The sequence below is a fragment of the Furipterus horrens genome, unplaced genomic scaffold (assembly GCF_987537825.1).
Source record: "Furipterus horrens unplaced genomic scaffold, mFurHor1.1.pri manual_scaffold_7, whole genome shotgun sequence".
Classification (NCBI taxonomy): domain Eukaryota; kingdom Metazoa; phylum Chordata; class Mammalia; order Chiroptera; family Furipteridae; genus Furipterus; species Furipterus horrens.
In genome coordinates, this window is record NW_028327177.1 from 130823329 (window position 1) to 130849582 (window position 26254).

General features: G+C 34.8%; 1 protein-coding gene across 30 annotated transcripts in view; it reads right to left on the bottom strand.

The window, feature by feature from the left end:
* CLASP2 (cytoplasmic linker associated protein 2) overlaps positions 1-26254 on the bottom strand; it is a 150145-nt gene that overhangs the window by 36226 nt on the left and 87665 nt on the right. For 13 of the 30 annotated variants that reach the window (XM_090284455.1, XM_090284457.1, XM_090284450.1 and 10 more), the window contains 6 exons: positions 25217-25318; positions 19086-19256; positions 18529-18636; positions 13932-14038; positions 10500-10744; positions 9196-9259 (listed from right to left, as the gene is read on the bottom strand). In XM_090284455.1, the coding sequence (XP_090140581.1) occupies positions 9196-9259; positions 10500-10744; positions 13932-14038; positions 18529-18636; positions 19086-19256; positions 25217-25318 (797 nt within the window). Of the gene's footprint in view, positions 1-9195; positions 9260-10499; positions 10745-12059; positions 12084-13931; positions 14039-14999; positions 15063-18528; positions 18637-19085; positions 19257-25036; positions 25064-25216; positions 25319-26254 lie in introns of all 30 variants that reach the window. The other 17 variants (XM_090284448.1, XM_090284452.1, XM_090284449.1 and 14 more) reach the window with 6 other exon arrangements.

The following is a 26254-nucleotide window of genomic DNA, read 5'->3' on the forward strand; positions in this document are numbered from 1 at the left end:
GGTAAACAGGAAAAGACTCTTAAGACAATGTTAGGCATGTTGTATTGAGACAATTTATAATCACAACAGAGTTATAAAAACTATGGTTTAAAAAAGTTAATCTGAAAGTAACTACTTTAACTTGAAAATTAAAAGTTTTGTTCACAGTACATATTTTATTTCTTGAATTTCCTTTATACAATTACATATGAATTCCCATTTTTCTCATGATAGAAATGAAGGTTTTTTTCTATCAGAATCATAACTAAGCTTTAACATTTGAGTATGAATTAGAAAAATACACTTTCATTATTTGCTGAAGATGCTCTGTATTTGTAAAAGCAGAAGCCACCACTACTTTCAACTTCTAGTACTCTGATCCCTAGGCAGCATTGACTTCAACACTGTTCTTATTCATGACGCACAGTCATTAACTTCTGTCCCACCCTCACAACAATGGCCAAAGAACCTGGGTTCTATTACATTCAAAACTGGGCCAGCTGCTTCACTGAAACTGTCTTTGGCCCTCAACTCGGCCCAGAATAGTGTTGAACTTCACTAGACAGACTCTATGACAAATGCATGAATTCAATCTAGTACTCACTTTTACTGGTACCTAGCAAATCTAGTCAGCCACATGTGCTGGAATCAGCACCTACCTAGAAAGCTGACTGTTAAATACTCAGAAATTTTGTGAGCTGGTTGGTGGCTTGGAATAAGCCATTGTGGGAGTATTTACCCTTCTGAAATTATAGCAAACACTATAAATCAGGGCTTCCTGCCTTTCTCCCAAACCTGGTTTACCAGCCCACCACTCTAACTCTCACCTATTTTCTTGAAGATTCCAAGTTTAAGCTTTCACTACACCAAAATCCATTCTGAAAACCATTCACAACAGAATGCCCACGTTGACTCTCCCATTTTATCTCGTTCTTAGGAAACAGAACCAGAAAAGTGACTTGCCCAAGGTTTCCACAGCTGGTTTTCAGTTGCGTTCCTTCTACTCTATTGCTGGAAAAGTTAGCTTCTCTACTTCTCTGCTATTCAACATAAAATTCTCCAATGGCTTTTGTCCTACTTTGATTTTGTTTATAGCTATACTTCCAATAACTATTTCACCAAAAAAAGAGCCATTTCCTTTCAAGAGTAATTTTTCTGTTCTGTACTCTTGCTCTCTAAAGTACGGTCTCGTCTACTATATTTTTATTCTCAACCTAAATCCTTTCCTTACAGATGCAGAAGACATCATCTTAAGAATTTCCTTTTCAGTTTCCACCCTACTGCTCCCCATGGATGATCTAATTGTGAGATATAACAGCTTTTCATTCACTTAGTATGCTTGGCCATTCTGTAGCTTGACACTGCTTGACTTTATTATTTCCCTCTTTTCTTCCATTCTTGTTACCACTCGTTTTTCTTTTGCATCCTAAATGTGGGGTGATTTAAGAGCCTGTCTTCACGCCAATTCTCTTTTCATAGGAAATGTGACCTTCTTGAAAGCGCCTCTCTGACCTAGTCTACTAGGTCCCACAACCCCTAGAAGAGCTAGCCCTCTCTCTGCTGATCACACCATCATCACAGGCACCAGCCTTTCTGACCTCGAGTCTGGATTTCTGTCGTAACCTGACTTTAGTTTTCCTATTTCCTGTATACCAGGGGTGAGAAGAGCACTTCTATAACAGGCTGGACAGCACATATTCTAAGCTTTGCGGTCCATGAGGTGGTATCTGTCACAACTATTTAACTCTGCTGTTGGAGCACAGCCACAGTATGCAAACAATGACTGTAACTGCGCTCCAATATAACTTGATTTACAAAATGGGCAGCTGGCCAACTCATGTTTCTTTCTCACATCAAATGGTAATATTATTCTTCTGATATAAACAAAATCCTTTAATGTCCCTTCACTGTGTCTAGAATAATGTCTCAAATGCTTAGAGAAGTTTCTGACTCTCCAAACTGATCTTAGACGATGTGGCGACATAAACTCTTTGTCCCTGAACATATATCACACATTCCTGATGTCCTTCCATACTTTCCACTCACTCTGTTTACACACGTATGTGACTTGCTACCACCACTTATGTCCCAGCCTGGAAGCTTCTTGGATAATTGTCACTGATCCTCCCTAATTGAAACTTGTGGTGGGACTAGCTTTATGGTGCTATTTAACTTTTTCTATATTTAAATATCTTCCCAACTGGAACATTTAACATTTGAGAATAAAGACTGTATTTTTATACAGTCTGGTATCACATATCAGAACCAAGTTCAAAGTTATTAGAGTTTGAGAACCGAATATAAAGTTGTTCAATGAATATGTAGAAAAAGTTTCTTAAAGAGTAAGAATTTCTCTTAAGTGAAACTTAACCTATAATTAAGTGGTATCCAACCCTTTTTCCCCAAAGCAAAGGAAGATATGTAAGACTCCCTTTATCCCAGCCAAATTTAACTTCTTTTATTTTCCTATCAACTTTCTGAATCTCCCACTTCTCTGGACTTATGCTAGTCATTCCCAACAGGCTCTTTCTTCTCATGCTAATGTATCCAAAGTTGAGGTTCCTGTCAAACTCTGAATTGCTATTTCCTTCAAGAAGACTTCTTTGAGTCTCCTAAGTAGAAATTTCTTTTGATTGGATATAATGTGAGCATAGTTAAATAAAAATGAAACTATGCTTTTATAGTATTCTACATATAGAACTGTATTATTATTTTTCAAAATACTTTTATCAGTGGTACTTACTAAATGATAATATAGCTGCCTACATGTATCTATCTAAAATACATACTGGGAATTTCACATAATATTTCTTAGTTGATTGCCCTACCACAAAGAGTTCACTGTAAGATACTGGTATTCTCTTATTCCCTTATGATTAAAGGAGAAAATGAAAAGTGAATACGCTAATTTTACTACAGATAAAATTCTGAAGAAAATGTTGAAAATCACTGTTCTGTAAACTGCTCTGTTTGCTTTTAAAGAATGACATTAACAGAATATTAGAAAGTACATATGGCGAGGCTGGAACTAAATTTTAAAAAATAATTGTAAAACTTGGGAATTATGTTTTTAATAATTCAATGGACTCAAACTTCAATGGAATCAATTTATGTTCCCACATATCTCACAACTGTAATTTATTGCAAAAGAGTTATAATATTTGAGCTATTACAATTGAGGCAGTGTTTTTTTTTTTTAACCTTGCTCAGATCTTAGGTGTGCCAGTCATCAAATACAGAACAGAAGAACATAATCAAATTAGATTAATTAGTAGATTAAAAAGCACATCTCCAAACAGAATGACAGTTTGCATAACTGCAAATAGCGTTTCGTGGAGTGCAAAGGGTCCAACACTGCATGAACTCTTCGGGAGAGAAAATAGAGAAAAAGGGTTAATTGCACAGTCATGCAGTAAAGTTAGGTTTCCAACAAATATTGAACCAACTTACTCTCTATTGAGAGTTCCAACACAGGGGACAGCATGCAAAAAGAAAAAAAGAAAAAAAAGAAAAACACACAAATTAGTTGCCATCAATGCAAAGTTCCTATATGGAAGAAAACACTTAGAAAATAAAAGTGACAAATGCTTTTCAGTTTTATGATAAACTCAAAATAGTTTTTAAAACAAGAGTTAAATGAATAGTATGGGAAAAGAGCATATGATTTTCCTGCATCTCTCTGTGTCACCTCCTTACCAACGATATTAAAAAAAAACACCTTTTTTTCTAGGCCCCTACATCCTGGAGGCTCAGTTTTTGGAAAGAATCTAAGACTGAAAGACACCTGCCCCCATTTCTGGACAGTGTCAACATTTGCTTCCAAAGTATGGTATCTAGAATTTTTATTTTTTCCTTCTCAGAAGCAACAGATTTACAAATTATTTCCGTGAAGGCTTGAAACAATTACTATTGTTGGGAGGTAAAAATTAAGTGTTTGTACAGAAGTTTTACTTTTCCCCAGATCAGATGTGTGTCATGGTCTCCTCATCTTAGGATTGTAAGCAGCTCAGATGCCTAGAACACTCTCCAGGAAGCCGGATGTGACCTTGTAGGGCACTCAACTGTGTCCCATTCTAGTAGTAGTAGACTAAATTCTTACCCTCGCTGTTCAAGGCTCAAGAGTATGGCTTCAAAGGTAGAAAGGATTACAGAGAACATAAAACGCCAGTTCAAAGCACATTCCTCATGAAGGTGGCTCTTTTCAACTAATTCCTTCAGAGTCAAATGCTATAACACAGGATAGCTTTCGGCATGACACTCCTTACACTTGAGGGTAAAAATGGGTCTAGAACAGTCAAAATAAATATCATCCCTGTGCCTTGGCTGGCGCGGCTCAGCTGACTGACTGCCGGCCTGCAAACTGAACGGCACCAGTTCGATTCCCAGTCAGGGCACAGGCCTGGGTTCTGGGCCAGGTCCCCAGCTGGGGGCCTGTGAGAGGCAACCAATTGATATATCTCTTGCACATCAATATTTCCCTCCCTCTTTTTCTCCCTCCCTTGCCCTCTCTCTAAAAATAAATAATTAAAATCTAAAAAAACAAAAACCATCCCTGAATTCCTTAATTTTTCAAACTTATTTAGTTTTAAAAAACTTATATAGTGCTTGGTGTGTTTGAAAGACTTGATATATGTTAATTCATTAATCATCATCACAATCTTATGAGGTGGGAATTCCTATTAACTACTTTACAGGTTAAGAAGCCAGGGCACACACTGCTAATAAGTGTTGGAGGTCAAATTTGAACCCAAGCAATCTAGCTCTGCTATCCATACTTATTATCATTGTTTTGTACTGCTTCTCTTACAAAATTATTAAGGGGCTTTAAATTACACATTTGCAGCTTTATGGTCTAAATTACTATAATACATATACTGTGGTTGGACCCCTTACTCCCAATACTGGTATCTGAAGTAAAAAAAAAAACAAAAAAGTTTATTCATCAAGTTATAGACATCAAATAATTTCAGCTTCTCAGCTATATTTACAAACACATTACTCCTGTACCAGGAAAGAAATCCAGTCAACTGTATTCAGAAAGAGCTCTTTTCTAATCCTTCCTTTCTGAGATGTCTGGACTGTATACTGGAGATCACCTGGTACTTTAGCTGGCCTCACATCCTTACCCTAATATAGATGAAGGAAACATTCTGGGGACTGGAGAAGGTGATGAATGGATGAAGGAAGATGGAGCTTTCATGGATATTCATAACCTGATTCTCTAGTATCCTCCTGCTGGGGACAGCAGGTGGTCTCAGTCATGTTGGGGAGGACAACTTTCAGTTATCATGGAAGCTGGCTATTATCCAAGAGCTGTTAACATGGAAACTGATATGCTGACTTCAACCTAGAACATGGGAAAATCCACCCAACCAAGCTCATGGGGACAAGGCTTCAGATTGTTTCTGTCCTGTGAACTTTCAGAGAAGTACTTCCAATTCAGAGTAAAGAACTAACGCAGGCTTGAAAAAGAAAGCGAAGTTTCCCTGATGGCATATTTTAAGGCTACAGGGAAAAGTGTATGGCACATTTGTGGAAATGAACATAGTTCAGGCTGGGCTGAGAAGGAAGAGGCAATAACAAGCCAAAATGACAGGTTTTGTTTGAACATTGTCTTGAGTGAGTGAGTAGTCACTGAAGTACTGTCAGCTTGTAGAAAAGATTTACCTTTTAGAAAGATTGCTAAAGAATACAGTGTGGAGCCTTGACCAGGTAGTTCAGTTGGTTAGAGCACTGTTCCAATATGCCACAATTGTGGGTTCTATTCCCGGTCAGGGCACATACAAGAATCAACCAATAAAGGCATAAATAAATGGAACAAGCCAATATCTATCTCTCTCTCCCTGCCTCTCTCTCTAAAAAACAATAAATTATTATTTTTTAAATGTAGTATGGAGAATTTAGGGATAGGAGATGGAAAGGAGGTACAATAGGCAAAAGACGGTTGTGCACTGAATTTTCAGTAAGAATGGAGAGATATTTAAAATGCTGAATGATTAAGATTGAGTGAAGTTTCTAGAATGATGCTCAAATTTGTCACTTAAGCAATGACGAGATGGTGGTTTCATCTAATGAAATAAAGCAATGCATAAGAAAGAGTAGTTTTGAAGTTGTAGATGTCATGTGACTGAAGTGCAAGAGGAAAATAAGGTTTTTAAGGACATATTTGAGAGTCTTAGGGTGAGGTGGGCTGTTTATTTTTCAGAGACGGTATTAAGTGAAAGGAGAGCGCCTAAGCAACGCGAACAACAGTAAAACAAGCAGAGAGGTAACTGTCTGAAAATAAGAGCAAAAGAAATGGTGTGAAAGAGACCAAATCAGACACAACAGAAAACAGACTTCTTCCTCCTCTCCTACCGCACATTCCTTAACACGACAGAAAGGCTCACTGAATGAACTCATAACAAAGTTGAAATTGATGAGAAATTCCTGATCAAACCCATGAGACCGTATTAGCAAGAAACTGGATATACACTGATGTAGCCTACTAACAACTTCAAGGTAAGCCCTCCTTCCATTTCGACAGGAGAAAATTTAGGGAGAACGGGTTTATGTGTGGTTGAGTTGGCTGGTTTGGAGGCAGGAAATGAAGTTTCTGCTTGACGGCCTCTATTTTCTTGGTAAGCTAAGAGGCCAGGACATATACTTGGGGCATGAGTAGGGCTGGAGTTTTGAGGACAGACTATTTGACACAGTCTCCACAGAGGACAGAAGAGAAAGGTCAGAGGAAGAGAATTACCAGGCAGCGCTGAGCACTTAGACAAAAGTCACAGATCTGAAATGGAGAACGGCCGGAATAATACAGGAATGCACAGGAATGGTTTCACCCAGCGGGGGAACAGAGTACACTATTTTCCTTCAATAGTCTTAACCTTCAACCAGTAGCATGAGCTCCTCTAGTTGAGGGTCTTAACCATATGTTTCTATTTTAGTGTCAGGAACCAAGAGTTGCTATAGAATGGGCGCCAGCAATCCATGGTCTGCAAGCTAAGAATGGTTTTACATTTTAATTTTTTTTTTTTAAATCAAAAAGCTATTTAGTAGTATGTGAAAATTATATGAGAATTTAAATTTCAATGTTCATAAATAAAGTTTTATGGCGAGCTAGCCACAGGCACTTGTTCACACATCGTCTGTGGATGCCTCCACGCTCTAATGGCAGAGTTGAGCCCCTGTGACAAAAGTCATTCTGGCCTATAAAGCCTCAGTTACTATCAGGCCCTCTACAGAGACCTTTGATAATGAACCAAGCTGTTACTTAAAAGAAAAGAAAGTTTCAAAAACAGTTACTTGATACTGAAGATGCAAGTGTTGGTACTTTATAAAGTAACATTTTAAAAGGGGAATGGGGAAATAACTGCTATTTTAATAATAGGATATAATTCAAAAACTCAGATCACATCCTGACATTTTAAACTCAGGATATGGTGATATATCCTGTTTATTATTAATAATTATTAACATAAGCTCTGATGGTCAATTACCAAACAAAAGCCAAAGCAAGTTAAACAAAAATATTCCTATTACATTTGTCTTCACTGAAAAAAAAATTTTTTTCGAATCAAGCAATCAAAACCAGATGGGTCACTAGGAACTATTCTAAAATTTTACAAGGAAAAACTAAAGTCACCTTCCTGACAGTTCTTGGGAGGGTTGTAGCTGTTTCTACTAAGGGAGGCCACACATTTGTGCTCAGTTCAGTCCTTTACCAGCGTCAAACTCGGCTTTCCTATTTGATTTCCAAGAGACCCTTTAAAAAAGTGTTTCTCTTTATTACTATGTAACTTCTAGCAACCAACTTAACTGCATTCTTGTCTTAACAAAAAAATCAAAAGTTATGACTTTAAGAAATAAACTGGCTTCAGTCTTCTACCTTCCAATAGGAATAAATTATTGAAGATGTTTTAAAACTTTATTTTAAAGTTGTATAGATTATTAATTAAAGTATCATTTAATAAAAGAAGTCCCTACAAGTCCCTTGTATCGCCAACGAAGTATATCAACAGTTAATTTGTTCAGAATTAATAGAAATTTTTGCATTAAAGCAAGTCCTACAGTTGTAATCAGTGGTAGCAATGTCTGTATAAAATAGTAGACCTACCTACATGTTCAGTTTGAAAGTTATACATTTTTAAGTTTTAGTAAACAAAGTGCTTACCAATCTGTATTTTAATCTTTGTCTTTAATAGGATTTTTATACTCTTGGATAAAATAAATATACCTTCTGATAGAGGATATTCTTTAAAAATTACTGTTTTAGAGTACAGGAATTTATAAACTTTAGCTGGATTTTAGACTATCTATAAAGTGGGATTATAATATTTTTAAACTAGTGTAAGTAATGAAAATATCAAAAACAGAAAATAATGAGAAAATATGTGCAACAATAATAAAAAGTGAAGACAATAAAAGAAAGCTGGTAAAGTGAAATTCATTAATATTTTTCTTATAATTTCCCTTCCACATCACCCTCTCACTTAGGTTAGAAATTCTCCCGGGTGTCTGTCCTAAAGAAAGATACATAATAAAGTTTCACCATTATCAAATACATTGCTAAAAACAAAATAAATGAACACATTTTACAACAGTACTATCCATCAAAGTAAACCAAAATTCCACAATACACATGCAGATTATGCATAAGTATTCAAATATACTTTAATCAACAGTTAAGAGTGAACAATGTTCTGAAATTTTTATGGACTACTTCAATATACAAAATGTTTCATATTAGTACCAAACTATGGTTAAAGCCATATTTTGTGCTTTTGTGTATTTAATAAAATTCTCTTCTATAAAATTGATCTATTAAGATAGTATACATTTACATTAATGTTGTAATAATCACTGAAGAAAATTGAATAAAGAGGTACAAACTTACCCCAATTATCTCCTTTAAAAATAGTAACAAGTTTTTAATAATACAAATACATACACTCACCCTGACGAATTATAGAAGAGTCCTGCTTATTACTATATCCTTCAGTTTATACTCAATCACCCTTCCAAGAAGCTTAAATGATTACCAGATAGTAAATTCTAAATTAGGTGTGATATAAAACATTTAAATTCAATTATGTTTGAAAAGATTATTACTTTTATAGGGCAATAATAAAACAAAAATGGCTTACAGTTTTTTTGCTATTTCATTTCTTTTTGGGGGCAATATACAAATGACACCTACAAGAGTAAATAATATTAAATATTAAAGCTTACCTTGCCATGAGGATCAGCAAACATTCTCGTAAAAATTTCACATAATCTTTTCAGTTCAACTCGACTGTCAAAATAATAAAGTGGCTCATTAATATCTACCTGTAGGAAGAAGTCACTTAAAAGTAACCTTACATATAATTGGGCTTCTTAAAAAATAAGCCCTCAAAATCAAGAAGTTTATGGGATTTACTAGTTAGTGCTAAGTACAAATTTATCAAATACAACAATAATTCTGTTGCAATACACACTATTTTAAAGATTGAAAGTAGTAAGGAAAGAAACAGAATTGTATTTCATTAATGTAGCATTACAGGGAAACGGTACAAATGTCATTCCAAGCACATGAATCGTATCCTTTCAAATGCCAACATGTTTTCTTAAATTTTGTCACCTGAGTGCTGAAATGTTTCTAAACTATGCCTACTTCTCCTTGCCATTTCAAATAATATACTGAACCTAATATTAACCTAATCTTGATATAACTGGGGACAATATTATGAAGATTTATTGCTGTGACTGATGATGTGATATGCAGACATTAAAATCTATTAGGTAGCACATAAACTTTTATTTTTAATTAAATAGTGCTAACATTTTCTAAAATAAATACACAGCTAGTAAGTCAAACCCTGATTTTAGGTATCAAGTCAGGATATAAAGCTTTACTTTCCACCACACTCAAATTTATGATTTATCTGAAACTAGGTTCTTAAAAGGGTAGAATATAGAAGTTTAAAACATTACACAGATAAAAAACAAAGAATCTAGGGAGGGAAAGCAAGCAAAAGCTATTAGGAAAAGAAACTAAACAAACCTAAAAACACTAGCTAAAAACCCATATAAACTTCTCTCTATAGAGAAATTCATTCCAATTTCTTTTCATATTACTCTAGGATTCACATATTACATGAACACTAAGAATATACCTTCATCTTCAAGTGAGCATAAATATTCTTTCCTCTCACTGAAAACCTTATCAGGAATAAATTTTAATAAACCAGTCAGCTTTAATATTAAGTGCATCTTATTTAATTTTTAAAATTAGTAGCACTTTTCATTTAACATCTATTTGTGAATAAAAAGTTGCCTTTTAAAAGGTTTCTTTAAATAGAGCTAGTGAATTTGAAGCACTGTTAGTAATAGTACAGATGGTCTGAAACAACTGAAGAATGGGAAAATATTGATGCCACCTTCTAAATTCAGGACGTCTCTGTTCCTATGCCAGTATCTCTAAAGTGTTATAGAGACAAAGTCAAGTCAAAAAGCGCTAAACAGGACAATTATTTTAAGGGAACACAACTCACCTCAGCGTTCTCTGATTTTTTAATAAGTTCTGCAGACCCAGAAGGCCTTCTTTCCTTTCTGACCAGTTGGAACTAGCACACCTGTTGAGGACTTCTGCCACATCTTCGGTCTGCCTCATATATGTAGGAATGCTGCCATTTCGAGAACTATAGGAGCGCTCTGAACAAGCACTGGATGCATCGCTGTTTGCGTCATCATCTGAGTGCATTCCATATGATTCATATCTTCTTCGGGCAGGTTTTTTCTGTTATGTACATAAAGACTCTCATTAGCAGTAGCTAAAATAATACTGTCATTTCACAATTTCCACCGACACAAAAGGACTGGTTTTTGTTTTAGAATCAGTGCAAAGCATGCTGCTAATCATTGTAATAATAAAATGTCAATTTTAGTTTTTCTTCAAAAAACATATTTTAGACATTAGTAGAAGAGGATGAAATATTCTTTAACTATGGGAAGTGGCAGAAACAGAATAAGACTGTATGGAAGTTCAGATATGAAAGTGGGGAGTGTTAAAAATATATATACAGGTTTTTTCTTTTCTTTCTCCTTTTTATGGAAATCCAAGAACAACTGCCAGATTACCAATGAGCAGAAACTGTACTGGAATTCTGAGTTAGTAAAAGAAAAATATTACTTTTAACGGATGAGAATAGAACAGAAAATGGACAATGGATGAAGGAAAACCTCACGTTTTCCTTTACGTACTGTGCTATTTTTCCTACCTACATTCTTTTTCCTCTATAGTGCTTTACCTCCACTACCACTTCTCTTGCCCCTCCTTCCTTTATGCTCAAACCGCATATCTCCTAGAGAAGTAAAATGCAAAAAAATGACGAGAACCTGTTTTGTGTACTATTATTTTTAGGAGGAAAGCTTCTTGAGGATCCTCCAAGTTTTTCCCGATGGGACTACACCATCTATTTGAATAAATTTGAGAAAGCATATTTAGATTGCTTTGATTTCTTTACATCTGAAGTTCATTATTTAATATATGTAATTTGTAATTATACCTGGCATATTAAAAGTGAGATGAGAGAGCGTAACTAGCTTATTTGAAATTTTCTTGGGAGAATTAAAAACAAATCTTTATGTAATCTAATACTGGAATATAGGCTGGTGAGAGGTGAAGACATTCCTATAAAACAGGTTAAGCTCAATAATTTTAAAAGGTTCTAGGTGGCTATAAATTCTCCAAATTCTAAAATCTAAAGGAAATATAATTTGAACAAAATTTGAATAGTTGTATAATGACATTTCCCACATTAAATGTCTCATACTGATTTAGATGCTAACTTAATAACATGACATTAGTAACATGACATTTTCTGTGTCAGGCTCCGGGGTAGTTTGTTAAAGACATCAGTGTAAATGACATCATCTCATTGTATGAAGTACTCAGCTTAATAATTATATGTATTAAAAACACAGGATGTATGTCTAAGGACTTTATTATTTCCACTTGAAGTTTTTATTGAAGACTATCATCGGCTGAACTAATAAAGCAAAGAAAAGCAGTTATGGTATTATAAGATTTCAGAAAATAGCAAAGTCTATACCTTAGTCCGTATGTCTCCTAAGAGCTGAGAGCAGTGAATTTTTAAAGAGAAAAATTGAAAATAATGAAGAACATTTTGCTAAACAGCACAACGAAGTAGGCATAAACAATGCCCGTAATCAGAAACATTAAGATTTTTAATATACAGATGCATAAAAACAGCTTACTAGCAGGCTGTATCTTTAATCTTGTCGATATCCTTTAGTCCTAAGAAATGTATCTGAGCTACAAAAATATTCCCTTATACAGTTTTCCCAATTCCTATTTGGAACCTTTTATTGTTTACAAAGTTAACTTTATTTCTATGACTTTTCTGAAGGTCCAAATTAGTTTTGGAAAGTTTTTTCCTAAAAATTGATAGTTAAAACTGGAATACCTATGCTATGCAAATAATGGAAGTAGACAGAATCAATTTATTGGGATTCGGCTTTTAGCCCTGGTAGTTAAGTATTCCCCATGTAATTCAAACACAACATCTCAACATCTGGGTATTATAAGATTTAAAGAATACTCCATTCAATTAATAAAATTTATGTAAGCAGAATTTAACTGGTAAATCATCTGTTTAAAATGTAAACAGAAAAAAAGAACTGAAAACTACCCTCATGAGAAATAGTTAATTTAAAACATCTGCTTTAGAATCATCAGAACATGGCATGATATATTCCATGCCCAAGAGAACAAAGTTCCTACTTATATTAATTTATTAAAAAATAATTAAATGGCTGAGGTAAAAGGAAAATGAAGACCGTCAGAGCAGAATTACATATATCATTAAATATGTTCTCTTAGTTAGACCAATGAATAATTTTTTAAACTTTTCAAATTTTTGTGGCAATACTATATTATACTGGTTAAGACTGAGCCATAGTTTTGTTTTGTTTTGTTTTTAAGATTTTATTTATTTACTTTGAGAGAGAGAAAGGGAGGGAGAAACATCAATGTGTGGTTGTCTCTCACGCGCTCCCAGCTGGGGACCTGGACTGCAACCCAGGCATGTGACCTGACTGGGAATTGAACCAGTGACCTTTCCTTTTGTAGGCCGGCACTCAATCTACTGAGCCATACCAGCCAGGGCAAGATTGAACCATAGTTTTAAAAGGCACAATGTTTATTTATTATTTATTTTATTTCAAAGCAAAGATGAGACCTTTATAAGCTCTCGGTAAGAAACTGAGAAAATGCTTCTTGAACAAAAGATTAATATAATTTTAAAGAGGAAGTACACTGAATTGACTTGGGAAACTGACAAAACGCCCATTACATTCATTATTTCAAATGACACCTCCTTCATAATTGTATATGAGAGTAACAGCAGTGATATATGTACTGTACTCATCTGAAAAAGTTTCATGGATCTCTGGATTACGTTTTTAAAGCTTACTGTTAAATGTGTCAGGCATTAAGAGCCAGGAAAGTATCTTAATTATACTATGTCTTGAAGTTGTATTTTCTTTCGGCTCTGAAGTACAAATAAGTAAAAGACTAAACAAATCCTACTCCAAACTAAAACAATCCCTAAATACTCAAGGTTAAGCTAGCCTTGAAACTGTATGCTTATAGTGCATATATTTATATGCTAATCTATCTACCCTGACTCTCACTATACTATATAGTACATAAAATACATCACCAGATTAGGTATCAATATTTATACTTTTGATATCCCATCAGTTACTATTGGGCATCAGTTAAATTTCTGACCAATTAATAAAGATCAAGAATTACAGCTTTTGACACTGCCCACATTGATCTTTCTAGATTCAATCCACAAGAATTTTCTACCTCCCACCCGACTCTGGTGGACTGGCTTACTCATATGTTAAGTTTCATAATTGGAATATCTATAAAGATAAGGAAACAAAGAGAGTACCAAGGCATCTGCTACTGCCTCCTCCACATCAGAACCTGTGTTCAGGACTCGCATGGCACTGACAGAAGATGACAGTCGACTTGATTGGCTGATCCCGTAGCCTGGACCTAATTCATCAGAAGAAGAAAAACGGCTTTGAGAAAGTCATAAATGTAATAGTCTCAGGTTAGAAACTTTAAGATCCTTAAGGGGAGGGGAAAAAAAAAAAAACCAATGGGGAAAGCATTTTAAAAGCAATACTGTATTTTCTGGGTACATATAGCTTTTGGTCAAATAAAAGGGTAAAGGCAATTAAAATTACTGACAAAGCTGGAAACTTAATTAACTTAAAGAACAGTAGCCACAATACATTGACAACAAAAGATAAAAGAAAGCATGGCTGGCTGACTAAGAGCCTGCAAGTCTGTGGTGCTGTAATTAATCCAGCTCTATCAGCCAGGCAAATTTCATCCAGGTTCGTGAGACTAGAACAAATTTCAATCCTCAAACCAATAATGACTACAAAGTTCATTGAAGCCACACCAGGCATTTACAAGAGAAAAACCCTCTATTAATTGTCTCTTCTTCAAGATAGGTTGATTGCATTCTATAAATAAGACATATTATTTGATATTTGTTAAGCACCTACTAAGTGCCCAACAGTCTAAGGTATGAAGACAAACCAGATGGGTTCTCCCCTTCAACTACTTTCTATACCATCATGTACAATTAAAACACTTCGTCCACCATTTTGGTTTTTTTTTTTTTTTTAATGTACAAAGATGAGGTACATAACTGAGAACATAAAACAATTCTATATTTTAAAATGACATAACTTAGGTTATACAAATAAATAAATAAATAAATGTCCATCTGCCAGTGGGAAAAAATGTTCAAATAAGGTTGGTGAAAGGAAAAAAGTAACTTGGGGGAAAATAAAAATATCACAAAATATTTACTCCCCAACAAATTAAATTTAAATAAAAAACAACTTGATTTTAAAACATGAATATTATTCAATGGAAACTGAAAAGGACAAAAATCTGAGATGAATGCACAGATGATAGTGAAAATGTACTCATCCTTCACCTGAGGCCCCATATACTTCGGGGGCGTAGAGGGCACCAGTAGATCTGGAATGGTGTCTGGAGGCTGGAATAACAGGACCATACAAACCTCATCTATTACCACAGAAACAAGGAATAGTGGCAGCACTACAGTCAGGCAAGGAGAGTCAGTTAACACTGGTATTACTTTCAATAGCTAAGGATCAGAATATTGCCAAATAAGGCAACTGAAAACTAGCATTGCAACATCATCCTTGACACACAACAGATCTTACACCTAAGGGGACGGACAGGCTCACAGGAGACAAAAAAGTAAGTATTCACATGGAAGGAAATGTCAAAAATACAAGTGTGAAACAAAAAAATGAATACTGTAGTTAAAAAAAAACCACTATGGTTAACCAGTAATCAATAATAATCCTATTTCCTTCAATCCTAAACCCAATGAAACAGTTATTACTATTCTATTTTATTAATAGGTAAACTAAAGCACAGAGGGAGGTTAGTTAACTTGATCAAAGCCACACTACTAGTAAGTGATATACCTCAGTATCTCACTCTTTCAAGGCCTTTGCTCTTATTTTACACTTACCATCTTCACATTGTTCAAAAAATAACATACTTCATCTATGTTAACAAATATTTCCCACATAGTTCATAGAATATAAGTTCTATATTCAGTAGAAGATTATTATATAAATATCAAAGCACAATTGAACATCAAAAAAATATTACTGATTTAATTGAAAAACTTGAAAATGTGTGAGACGTACATGTATGACATGTTTCTCTAAATCTAAATTTACCATATTTAAAATTTTAGAACTTAAAATCTGTAAGAGCACCATAAAGTCAATTTTCTTCTTAGTTACAGAAACAAATAAGCCAGGAAAAATTAATTTTAATAGCTAACAAAATATTTTACTCTTATTCTAGAAGTCACTCTTCTTCAGATATATTAATTAGAACTGTTAAAATACTTTTATTACACGAATCACTCTTTTGCCCCAGGACCTTAATGAACAAAAAAATGATCAAGAAGACTAAGGAAAAAGATTAAACAGAAACAACACTGCACAGAATGTTTATAAGACCCTGAAAGATGACTGATATTGTTAGAAAAACATACTAATATAATAGTTTTAATTTTACCCAATAAAAATAATTTCTAAAATGGTGAGGATGAGTTGAACCAATATGGCAATACCTAATGGATGAAAATCTCTGTAAAACTTTAAGGAATCAGTAGTTATCTGTGGCTGAAGATAACCACTCATGTGCTTGTCATAATGTAAGCCTTTTTTTGAATCTCAGTTCTGGAAATAAGTGGAAACTAAGGGTGCAAGTTCCAGAGAAGTTCAGCTTTGCTCAGCTCTCATTTATTTCTGATGTTTTAGGGCCCTGCCACTGACCTTGCACTACCACTGAATAAAGGGCAAGCTATGGAATTCCCCTGCTAAATGGTAATATTCAAGTCAGAGGCAACGAAAGGATTCACCAAGTGAACAAAGTCAAGACAGCAAAACACAGGCAAACAGAGCAGAAAATGGCAGCAGGGAGGCTATACTGACTCCTGGAAGGTTGCTCTTCATCCCTGTGTAACACACAGGGCCAATCTGCTACCTTTACTAGGCAGTACTCATGTGTAAATAGAAGGGCTATAAAAATTAATTCTCCTATAACTACAGTATATAAATAAAGACTTTAATAATCCTTATCCCAAACAGGACATTTCATTTGAGTCACGAAAACTGCTTCCTTTGATAATAAAATTTAAGTGATTAAAATTGTCAAATGGAAGCTTTGAGATGAATCTAGAAAATTAATGGCTCTTAAAAAGACACATTAACAATGTTCATTTATTAATTAATTGTTGGTTATAAATTTCCTCTAATCTGACTATTGTACAGATTTAAAAGGTACAGACACACACTTTGGTTTTTTCTTGATGTCTCACATTTTCTAATAATTCTGCAGTATTATCATTATACAAATAAAAGCATTAAGACCATTAAAAAAGATCTAAGATCCTACCTACTACAGTGTAACAAAACTATTTCTAGGTAAGCAGTTAGAGCTTCGGGGGAAGGGGTGGAGGAGCAGTAGCAGCAGCAGTGGTGGTAGTGGTGTGGGCTGAGCACTGCTCTGAGGGATTTTTTCATATATTCTCTCATTTACAGCACCTTCAAAACAATCCTAAGAAGTACATGCTATTTAATTTTTACAGATGAGGAAACCCAGGCATCATAGACAAGTTATAGAGCTGGGGTACAAACCCCGGCCGTCTTACCCTAGAACATGCTCTTAAACAACTACCCACCCTCTCTACTTCCTTCGATTCTTGAAGGTGGCATGCTTATTTTATACAAATGTATAATTTATTTCATTCCTTAATGTATGTGTGCACACATGTGCATAGCCAAAGACACTCCACAGACTAATTATATATGAATTAAAAACACCTCTGGCAAAGTACAGAAAGGCACGCTCTTTGGCACCTGAGGCAGGTGGCTAACCAAGGGCTGAGGCTACCCCTGTCTGTGTCCCCAGCTCAATGGGGCTGTCTAGGTCAGCACAGGACAGTCTAGTCATATATTTGAGCCAAATGACCCAGGGAACAAGAAATTAATCTCTAGAAATTCTATACTAACATGTCTATTGATGAAAATAATCCCAACAGACAGTGAAGAGAACTATGTTTTACTTGAGTGTCACAAAGTCTGCAGGGAAATTTAAGTATTACAGTTACCTAAATTTTATAAAATTAAAAATCTGAAATGGCTACATGTATGTGCACATAAACAAAGTACTAGTTAAAATATTAAAGGACCATGCAGAAATTCTAAAGATTTTCAATGTAAAAAATTCTGCCTCTCCAATTATTCTGAAATTCTAAAAGCTTACAAAAATCATTTAATATTTTTATAACTGAGATAAATATAGTACTATAATTAAGGTTATAATACAACCTCTATAATCAAGGACAGGTAGGTTTCACAGCAGGGACATGACATGAGCTATATAATATATGGGAAATGACAAACTGTAAAATACTATAAAAATGTTAATTCTTCCCATTTTTAGTAAGTAGTTCATATATTATTCTGCAGCACTTCTTATAGTTACCTAAATTAAATGTCTAAGATAAAATATTTCAGCAGAAACTGAAAAGGAAAAAGTATTTATTTTATCAAATAGTTCATACTGCACTTGAGAATAAATATCTAAATGTTATATTTAATTTTTATTGGTTTATTTGTTAAGAAAAATATTGACTTCAATATTCTGAGTGTAAATGTGTGTGATATTTACTTAATTATAAGGACACTTTGTTTATACAATGTTTAACTTGCTCATTTAAGGTGAATGAATGTCGAAGGAATGTCCCAAACATAAAACTTCCTTCTGATCTTTTCCTCAAAAAGGCAAAAAAGAGATAAGAGGCGAAGACACAGTCAATGAAGAAAGCTAAACCCAGGGTACTTTGGGGTTATCAGGTGTTGATAACACAAGAGGAAAGCAATGTACCTCACACCTGCCCAAATACTGACCGAGGGGCTGAAAAGAGCGAACAGGACTTGTATCCCGGCTGCTCTCCCGACTGGCTTCTCGGCTGCACCCCTGACTCACACTTGGTCGAGGAATACGACTGCTTCGGGCTGGTACAAAGCATTAGCAGCATTAAAAAAGGGAGAAAAGAGAAGACAGAATTTGCATTTTTGAGATTTTGCTTTTATTTTTCTTTCTTAAAAAGTGATCAATAACTTAAGTTTGTCTAAAGTTGGGAAGAAATTACTCTCCCAGAAATGAAGAATTACCAGAAATATGGTTAAGTTTCTTGAATACAGCCCACTAGTTTGTGTCAGAATAGAAGGGTAAAATAATAGTTTACTAAAACAAAAAGACTGCAAATTAAAGATTTAAAATAAAAATGAATTATACTTTTAAGATAAGCCATCTAATTCAATTTATAACCGTTACTTCAATTTCCATGAATTTTAAGTTGTTTTTCTCTAACTTGTACATGCCTAGCTAAAGTCTTCAATTCTACCAAAGCCTGAAACATAAAAAAAATGAAAGATTCCAAGTCTCACACAGAAAATCTTACCCACTGACAGCCTCGATGGACTAGCCTCTCTGCTGCAGCCCTGGCTCCGTGGTATCTTGCTTCTCTTCTGGGCTGACGCTGAATTGACCAGGACTCTCTGGACACCAGAGCTCACAGTGGAGAGGGCTGTTGTGGTCAGAACTCTTCCTGGAGATCCAGACCGGCTGCCAGCTGAACACCAAACACACATACAAATGTTAAGATGTGCATTCCTAGAGAAATTGTTGAAAGGACAAAAATTCAAGCAATGCACCTGAGAAAACTCTGCAAGTATAGCAAATTCTAAGTTCAAAGGAAATGGAATGAAAAAGATTTGTATATAGAATCACAACCTGGGGGAAAAGGAAACACTACAAATATTAAAACTGAATGGTAAATCATGTGAAATATATTTTCAGTTTTGGGGGGTAAAGATACTATGTTTAGTAAGGACAACACTATTATGACTTCCAGAACACAAAGAGTATATAAAAGATTTCCAAAGAAATAACCTTCTGATAATACATTTAATATAGCTATAGCCATATATTTCAAAGGACAAAAATTAATAATTCTCTAACTGCAATTATTTTTGTTAAAAATATAATGAAAATTTGCTTTAAGTTTGCCTACTGAGAATGCCTCTGAATGCGTATAACAAAGTTATTTTTTTAATTTTTACAAAATTAGATTTTAAATGTTTACAAAATTGGCCAGCTGAAAAAAGTACTTGCATTTTGGTATTTGCCTTCAAATAGCAAAGGGATCTTGCATGGCCAGAGTCTGAAATGCAGATGTAGAAGTAATGAGGACAGAAGAGGACTAACAGGCACATGTCAAAGAAGTCAGATCCTTTCCAAACTAGGGATAGTCACAGTATTGAAAGGAAGAGGGTATACGACGGGGGAGATAGAGAAGGAGCTGGACAAAGTATCAGACATTAGGGCAAGGGTTAAAAATCAATTAAGAAACATGGCTTAAAACTAGAATTACATGGGTTAACTTTTAAGGGGATGAGCTCCTTGTCAAAACATTTTGTATCTGCATGGAATGGGAAAATGGACTGGATAACTGCAAGATATAATCTAAGTCTAGATTCCGAATGGTAGGTTGTACTATAGAAAAGTTAAACCTGCACTCAAATAAATCTTCTTGAAAGCAAGTTTCCCCCTTTGTTGGCATGATAGTACTTCTTCTAACCAACAGAGCAGTCACTGCTCACCCTGGGTAATCTTTCTTACCCAATTGCACTTCATTTTCACAGAGCAAAGATTAAAGACTCAAATGCTAACTGAGACAAGCAGGGGATGTCAATGAGGGCACAGTGGTGAGTATAAGGCAGGGAGTAGTGACGTTCTGGTTCCAGCCAGCTCTGTCTTGGGGTATCACTGGCCAGGTTTGGGATTTAAAAAAAAAAAAAAATCAAAGCTTTAAAGTTTCCCGATTTTTGTCATGCTGTATGGACCAAGTGATACATGAATGGAAGCAGGCTGGGATGTGGTCCGTGGGCTGTTGATCTGTGACTCTTGCTATAGTTTTCTTGGCATGGTCTTACTAAATACAATTTAAACTCATGCTTAATTCCTAAACTTTACCAGCACACAAAAGGAAACTTAACTTTTACTGGTCATAGCAATACTGTAAAACAAAGCAGTTTCTAGTGAAATTAACAACTTATAATTTGAGTATAAGAAATTCTGAACTATTGTAGGGAAATTATTCAAGTCTACTTTACAGCAATGTCTCCAGAATTGTTTCACAATGTTTCAGGTCAAGAATCTTTACATCGGGTTTCTTTATGTTATAACTTTAAGGACACTCACAAGGCACCTATTTCTCCATGCAGTGTCTAAACTAAACATACACACCAATACATTCAAACACCCAACATGCCACAAACTCACAATGCAAGATAAGCTGATGGAATGTTTAATGGGAATACTTGCAACAATATAAAAAGTATAAATAATGAACTGAACATGTACTATATGGTATTTAGTTAAAACAAATATAAGTTTAGGGAGTGGAGGTATCGGTAGGAGACTAGAGAATTCCTTGAAGTTTGGGTCTATTCAGCAGACAGGAAACATGTAGTATAGGAGGAGAGTAACTACTCTACCTATTCTAGATTTACTGAATGTATCAAAATAACACTAGCTCACTACCAAGAGTGTAATAACTGCAATGCTTACAACTTGCTTGACATGATTTATACTTAGAAGAAAATATCAAGGCTCTTTCCCCAGCAATAACGACCAAGGCTAATTATTGCTTCTAAGAAAACCACAGAGTTGACTAGAAAACACTCTAATCTGCAAAACTTAAAAATGGATGCTTAATTTCTCTTGTGGTGCCTGAAGTTTTCAAACTAACATTTCATATTTTTATGAGATATTTTCAAGGCATTCCTAAAGCTCCTTTGCTTCTGAATGTTTACACCTGTGGGATCAACTTGCATAATTTTAAAAACCCAGGGTTTTGGTAATAAAAGACAGGCTAAGGAAAACTCATAATTGGCAATATGGCTACAAAATGATGGATTATTATATGTTACAAATTTCTGCTGAATAGAACCCATTCTTGGTAATGAAAGTAGGTGATCAAACAATAGATGCACACATAGAGTCTATAGATTCTTACCACCAATGGTATTAGCAGATTGTGATCCTGAACAAGTGTAAAGGCAGAATTAGGGTAAGGGTTATAATCCATGTAGAGGGGAGGAGCAGATTTAAAATGGATGGCAGATGGAAATAAGAAAGCTTTAGTCAGTTCTTAGAAAATAAAAAACCCTAAAGCAAAAAGAAAAACAAAAAACTTAAAAAAAAATCTCAAAACCATAGATGTCTGTAACAAAAGCAGTACATTTAGTAGCTTTTACAACTGGTAAACCGAAATCAGACACTCAAGTACAAAGCAGATGAAATGAAGTTATAAAAATAAATGTAAATTCTTCAGCTTTTCTTCTGATGGCCTAAAATTTAAATAATTAAATGTTTAAGTTTTCCTTATTTAAACATTTAATTTTAAACTACAGGTAAGGCAGAACTACATCTTACAGCTGAAGAAAAATTACATGAAAAAGCTCCACATTTTATCTTAAGACACACGGGAAGAAACGAACAGCAGAGGGTGGGGCGGGGCGGGAAGACAAAGCTTCTGACAGGCCGTATAATCATTTGTACACAACCAGTCACTACCAACACCAACAACAAGAAGACACATCCTTACATAAACATAAATCTGGAAATCTCTCCACTTAGTCTGTTTTTATTTATTTTGGTTAACCGTCAGAACACACCTGCTTTGATCCAAGAGGTTTTTTCCCCCTGAATGGTGACATAAAAATATGGAACGACCATGCAAGCCCTAATGAATTACTCAACAACAAAGTGAAGATGGATATCACAACAATAATTCTATAAATATATTATAAAGAAACTTGCATCAAATCCTATGGGACCATAATATCTTTTCTCAAGAAAATTTGGAATGGAACATATAACTCATTCAAATAAATAAGCAAGCAAACAAAAACCTCTCCGATATGATTTAAAACCTAAGTACAGTGAAAATGGCTTCTATTATTAAAAACCTATTTAGGTCTAAAAAGCCTATCATTACATTCTCGCTCTTTAGGAAAGGTTTTGAAGTATTGTGGACTGGGTTTCGAAGTAAAAAAATCAAATGTAAAAAAAAATAGTATGCTATATTCCACAGAAGTGACCAGGAGTTATAATATACCTAAAAGAGAGGTCCTTTAAGTAATAAATTTAAAAACCATACACAAAGCACTTTGAATCTGACATGAGCTGTCTTTATGCTTTGCGTTTTCTAACTTCACCATTATTTATTTCTTTGTTTTTTGAAGGCCACAGAATAACACAGTATAGAAGTACATACAGGAGTATAAAATTCAGTTGTCATTAAGTTACGAATAACAAAAAGAACAATTTTATCAGTTAAAATATATAGTGCTTACTTTGGGCCCAGGCACTGCCTTAAGTGTAATAAATACACTACACCATTTAATCCTCACAACAATCCTATGAGATTATCCTCTTTATTTTATAGATGAGGATACATAAATACAACTTTAAAAAATCTGAAAGAGCCATGATTCAAATCTGGGCAGTATGGCTGTAGAGTCTGATTCAAATCAATGATTCTCAAACTTTTTTGGTAATATATACAAATCACTTGGTGATTTTGTTTTAGACTGAAACAGTAGATCTGTGGTGGCACAAGACTGCATTACTAACTAGTCCCCGGGTAGTGCTGACGCTGGTCTGGCAGACAACTGGAGTAGCAAGGCTCTAACTACTATACTACACTGCTCATGATTAAGTTATTTAAAAATCATTATTCTAAAAAATACACAAGATCAAGGAAGAATGTGGTATGATCTATTCCAAATTTGGATGGGAGTAGAACCCTTACCAAGAGGGCATTTGCCATCTTTACTACTGGTAAAATTTGTGGTTTTACTGAGCATTTCTGTTTATTTTTAGGACTCTCTCTGAGTGTTCCCACTTACTCTGCCTGGATTTTTTGGCTTTGGAAAGAGGAGAATCTGCTGGGGAGGACTTGTATAATCACCACCCTGGCTTTCTCCAAGCCCAGCTGTCTTTTCTTTGGTTCCAAGATTCAGAAATGAGATGTAAAAAGAGACAAACAGGGCTTCTATATCCTGATAAATCATTTAAACAACAATGGAAGATAGTTAAGTCTATTTCTTTCCAAAATAGCTGGTATGTACAAGGGGGGACCCAGAAAAAAATGGAATATATTTATAAAAAATTGTGTTTATTTATTCTTACATGCTTAAACTTTAGTCACCTCCAAAGCACTTTCTATTTAATAAAATATACTTATTGAGACTTTTTTCCACTGCTTTAAACAGTTTTTGAACTGTTTTGATGCCTTTAAGTGCTTCTGCTGTTTTTCGTTTCACCTCTTTCTCATCTGCAAAACATTTCCCTTTGAGAACTTTTCCCATTCAGGGAAACAACAAAAAGTTGCTCAGGGTGAGATCGGGTGAATAGGGAAGGTGGGGCATGGGCGTCATGTTGTCTTTTGGTCAAAAACTGCTGAACACACAGCACGGTGTGGGCAGGTGTGCTAGTAAATTGCCCATTTGAAATGGGCAAATACATGAAAAAGTCTTCAAATAAAATTCACTGAAGCTGAACACAGCCTCTCACAACAACGCCAGCTGGTACACTGATACAGATGGGTTCCTAGAGTCCTCACCTAGTGGGAGAAACATGTACGACAGGGGGCTCGCCCTCCCGAAGATATTTGTTTTTTTGGGAGTCCCCTCTCATATAATAAGCCCAGAATGACTTCCCTAGAAAATTTTTCTATTTTTAGAGATAAATGCTAATGCAAGTCTTTTGATAAAGGAACGGGAACAAACTCCTTTAAATTAATAATGCCACAAGTGTATTCTGGAACATGTAGAAATGAATCATTTTACCTTGGCCTCAAAATTGTGCTTTTTAATAATTGGGCATATGGAGAAACTCAGCTTCCAATGAAATAAAGAATATAATAGAACTGGTCATTTTAATTCATTTCCTCACTATGAATCATATATAGCTGCCAAAAACACTAAGTGTAATCTAATAGATTTGGGGGAGAATATGAAGATACCATGTATCTGTCCTTGAATAGTATTAGCTAGATGCAAGCAGAGTAGATGTTAATATATGGCAATTATTTTGCCTCTAAAAAGCACAATTTTCACATTTGCAAGTTTCTGAGTAGACTGCCAAAGCCTTAATGCTAAGAGATTTGTGCTATTTAAAATACCTCCATGCAAAAGTTTATACAGCAGATGACGTTTTTCTTTCTAAGTGGCAGATATCAATGATGCAACCCTAATAACACACCAAAGACAAGACAGCACCCACTCAAAAAAATTCCAAAACATGCACAACAACTGACCCAAAACATTGAAAAAAATATACCTTCATTTTTGTCAGGTGATGATGAACCTAAAGTATAGAACAAGAACTCAGTATGTGGCTTGTCTTTTTGAAATTAGCTTTGTCTTTATCCACTGGTCAATCTCCTAATACAGTAATTTATAAGGAACACATTTATTCTAACATATTACAAACACAGGAGAGCTGATAGGCAATACGTACGCTGTGACTGAGACACCATTTTTGTTCGACTTCTTCCTCTAGAATCTGTCTTGGCATTTCCCATGCCAGCAAGTGGCGCTGAAAGCTTTGCTCTCACCCGACCTAAAGAATACAATTTTATACATAAATATATTTCTCTATAATTAATATTTAGTAATGAGGGGAAAAAAATCTCACTATAATTTTCTAATTGGGTGTGCTTTTCAAGTATTGTTAAAGTCTGTAATAATATAGCCATCACTTACAGGTTATATTTCTCTTAAAAATTTAAAACTACATACTGCTTTTATATGTTGTACCATAAGCTAACTTTCCATCAAGGATAAGAGTAAAGTCAAACTAAAAGATTTCCATTCTTAGATTGATTAGTCCAGTGCAGTTATAATTAAGATATTAACCATAGGCATTTCACTTGTTTCTTAATTGGTAGTTCCAATTCTAAAATTTCAGTACCCATGAGATTTATTTTCAAATCCAGTGAATAGTTTTAGATATAGGCCTAATCTTAGGAACAACAATCCAGACAATCCACTTGACTAAAACTGTATGTCTTCTAAAGAGATTTGAAAAAATGTTTTTTACAAGGTAAAATAACCTTTTTATCCTGTGCTAAACATTCGATCACTACAGATGTATATGGACACGTTTACCATTCTGTTTGCCCAACCAACCAATTTTATTTATAACGTGGTTTGAGAAGTAACTATCAGACAAAAGTGGGCACATCTCTCATTGTACTTCCTTCTCCAAGTCCTGGCGGCACTCCCTTCTCCTGTACCACTGACTTTTCCCCCCGCATCAAAACCAAGCCACACACATCTATTTCTAGAGCTCTTGAACCAAAGGGGATAATGCTTATCAAATTCCTTAGTGTGCTGTCATTTGCAAAAAACAAAAATACATCACGAGCAGGTACTTTTGTGTTCTTAAGCAACAGTCTCAACCACTATCAACATAGAGCCAGTACCAAACAATTATAAAGAAAGGCTCGATCTTTTTTATTAAAAGGTACAATTTGTAGGACAATCATAATATACT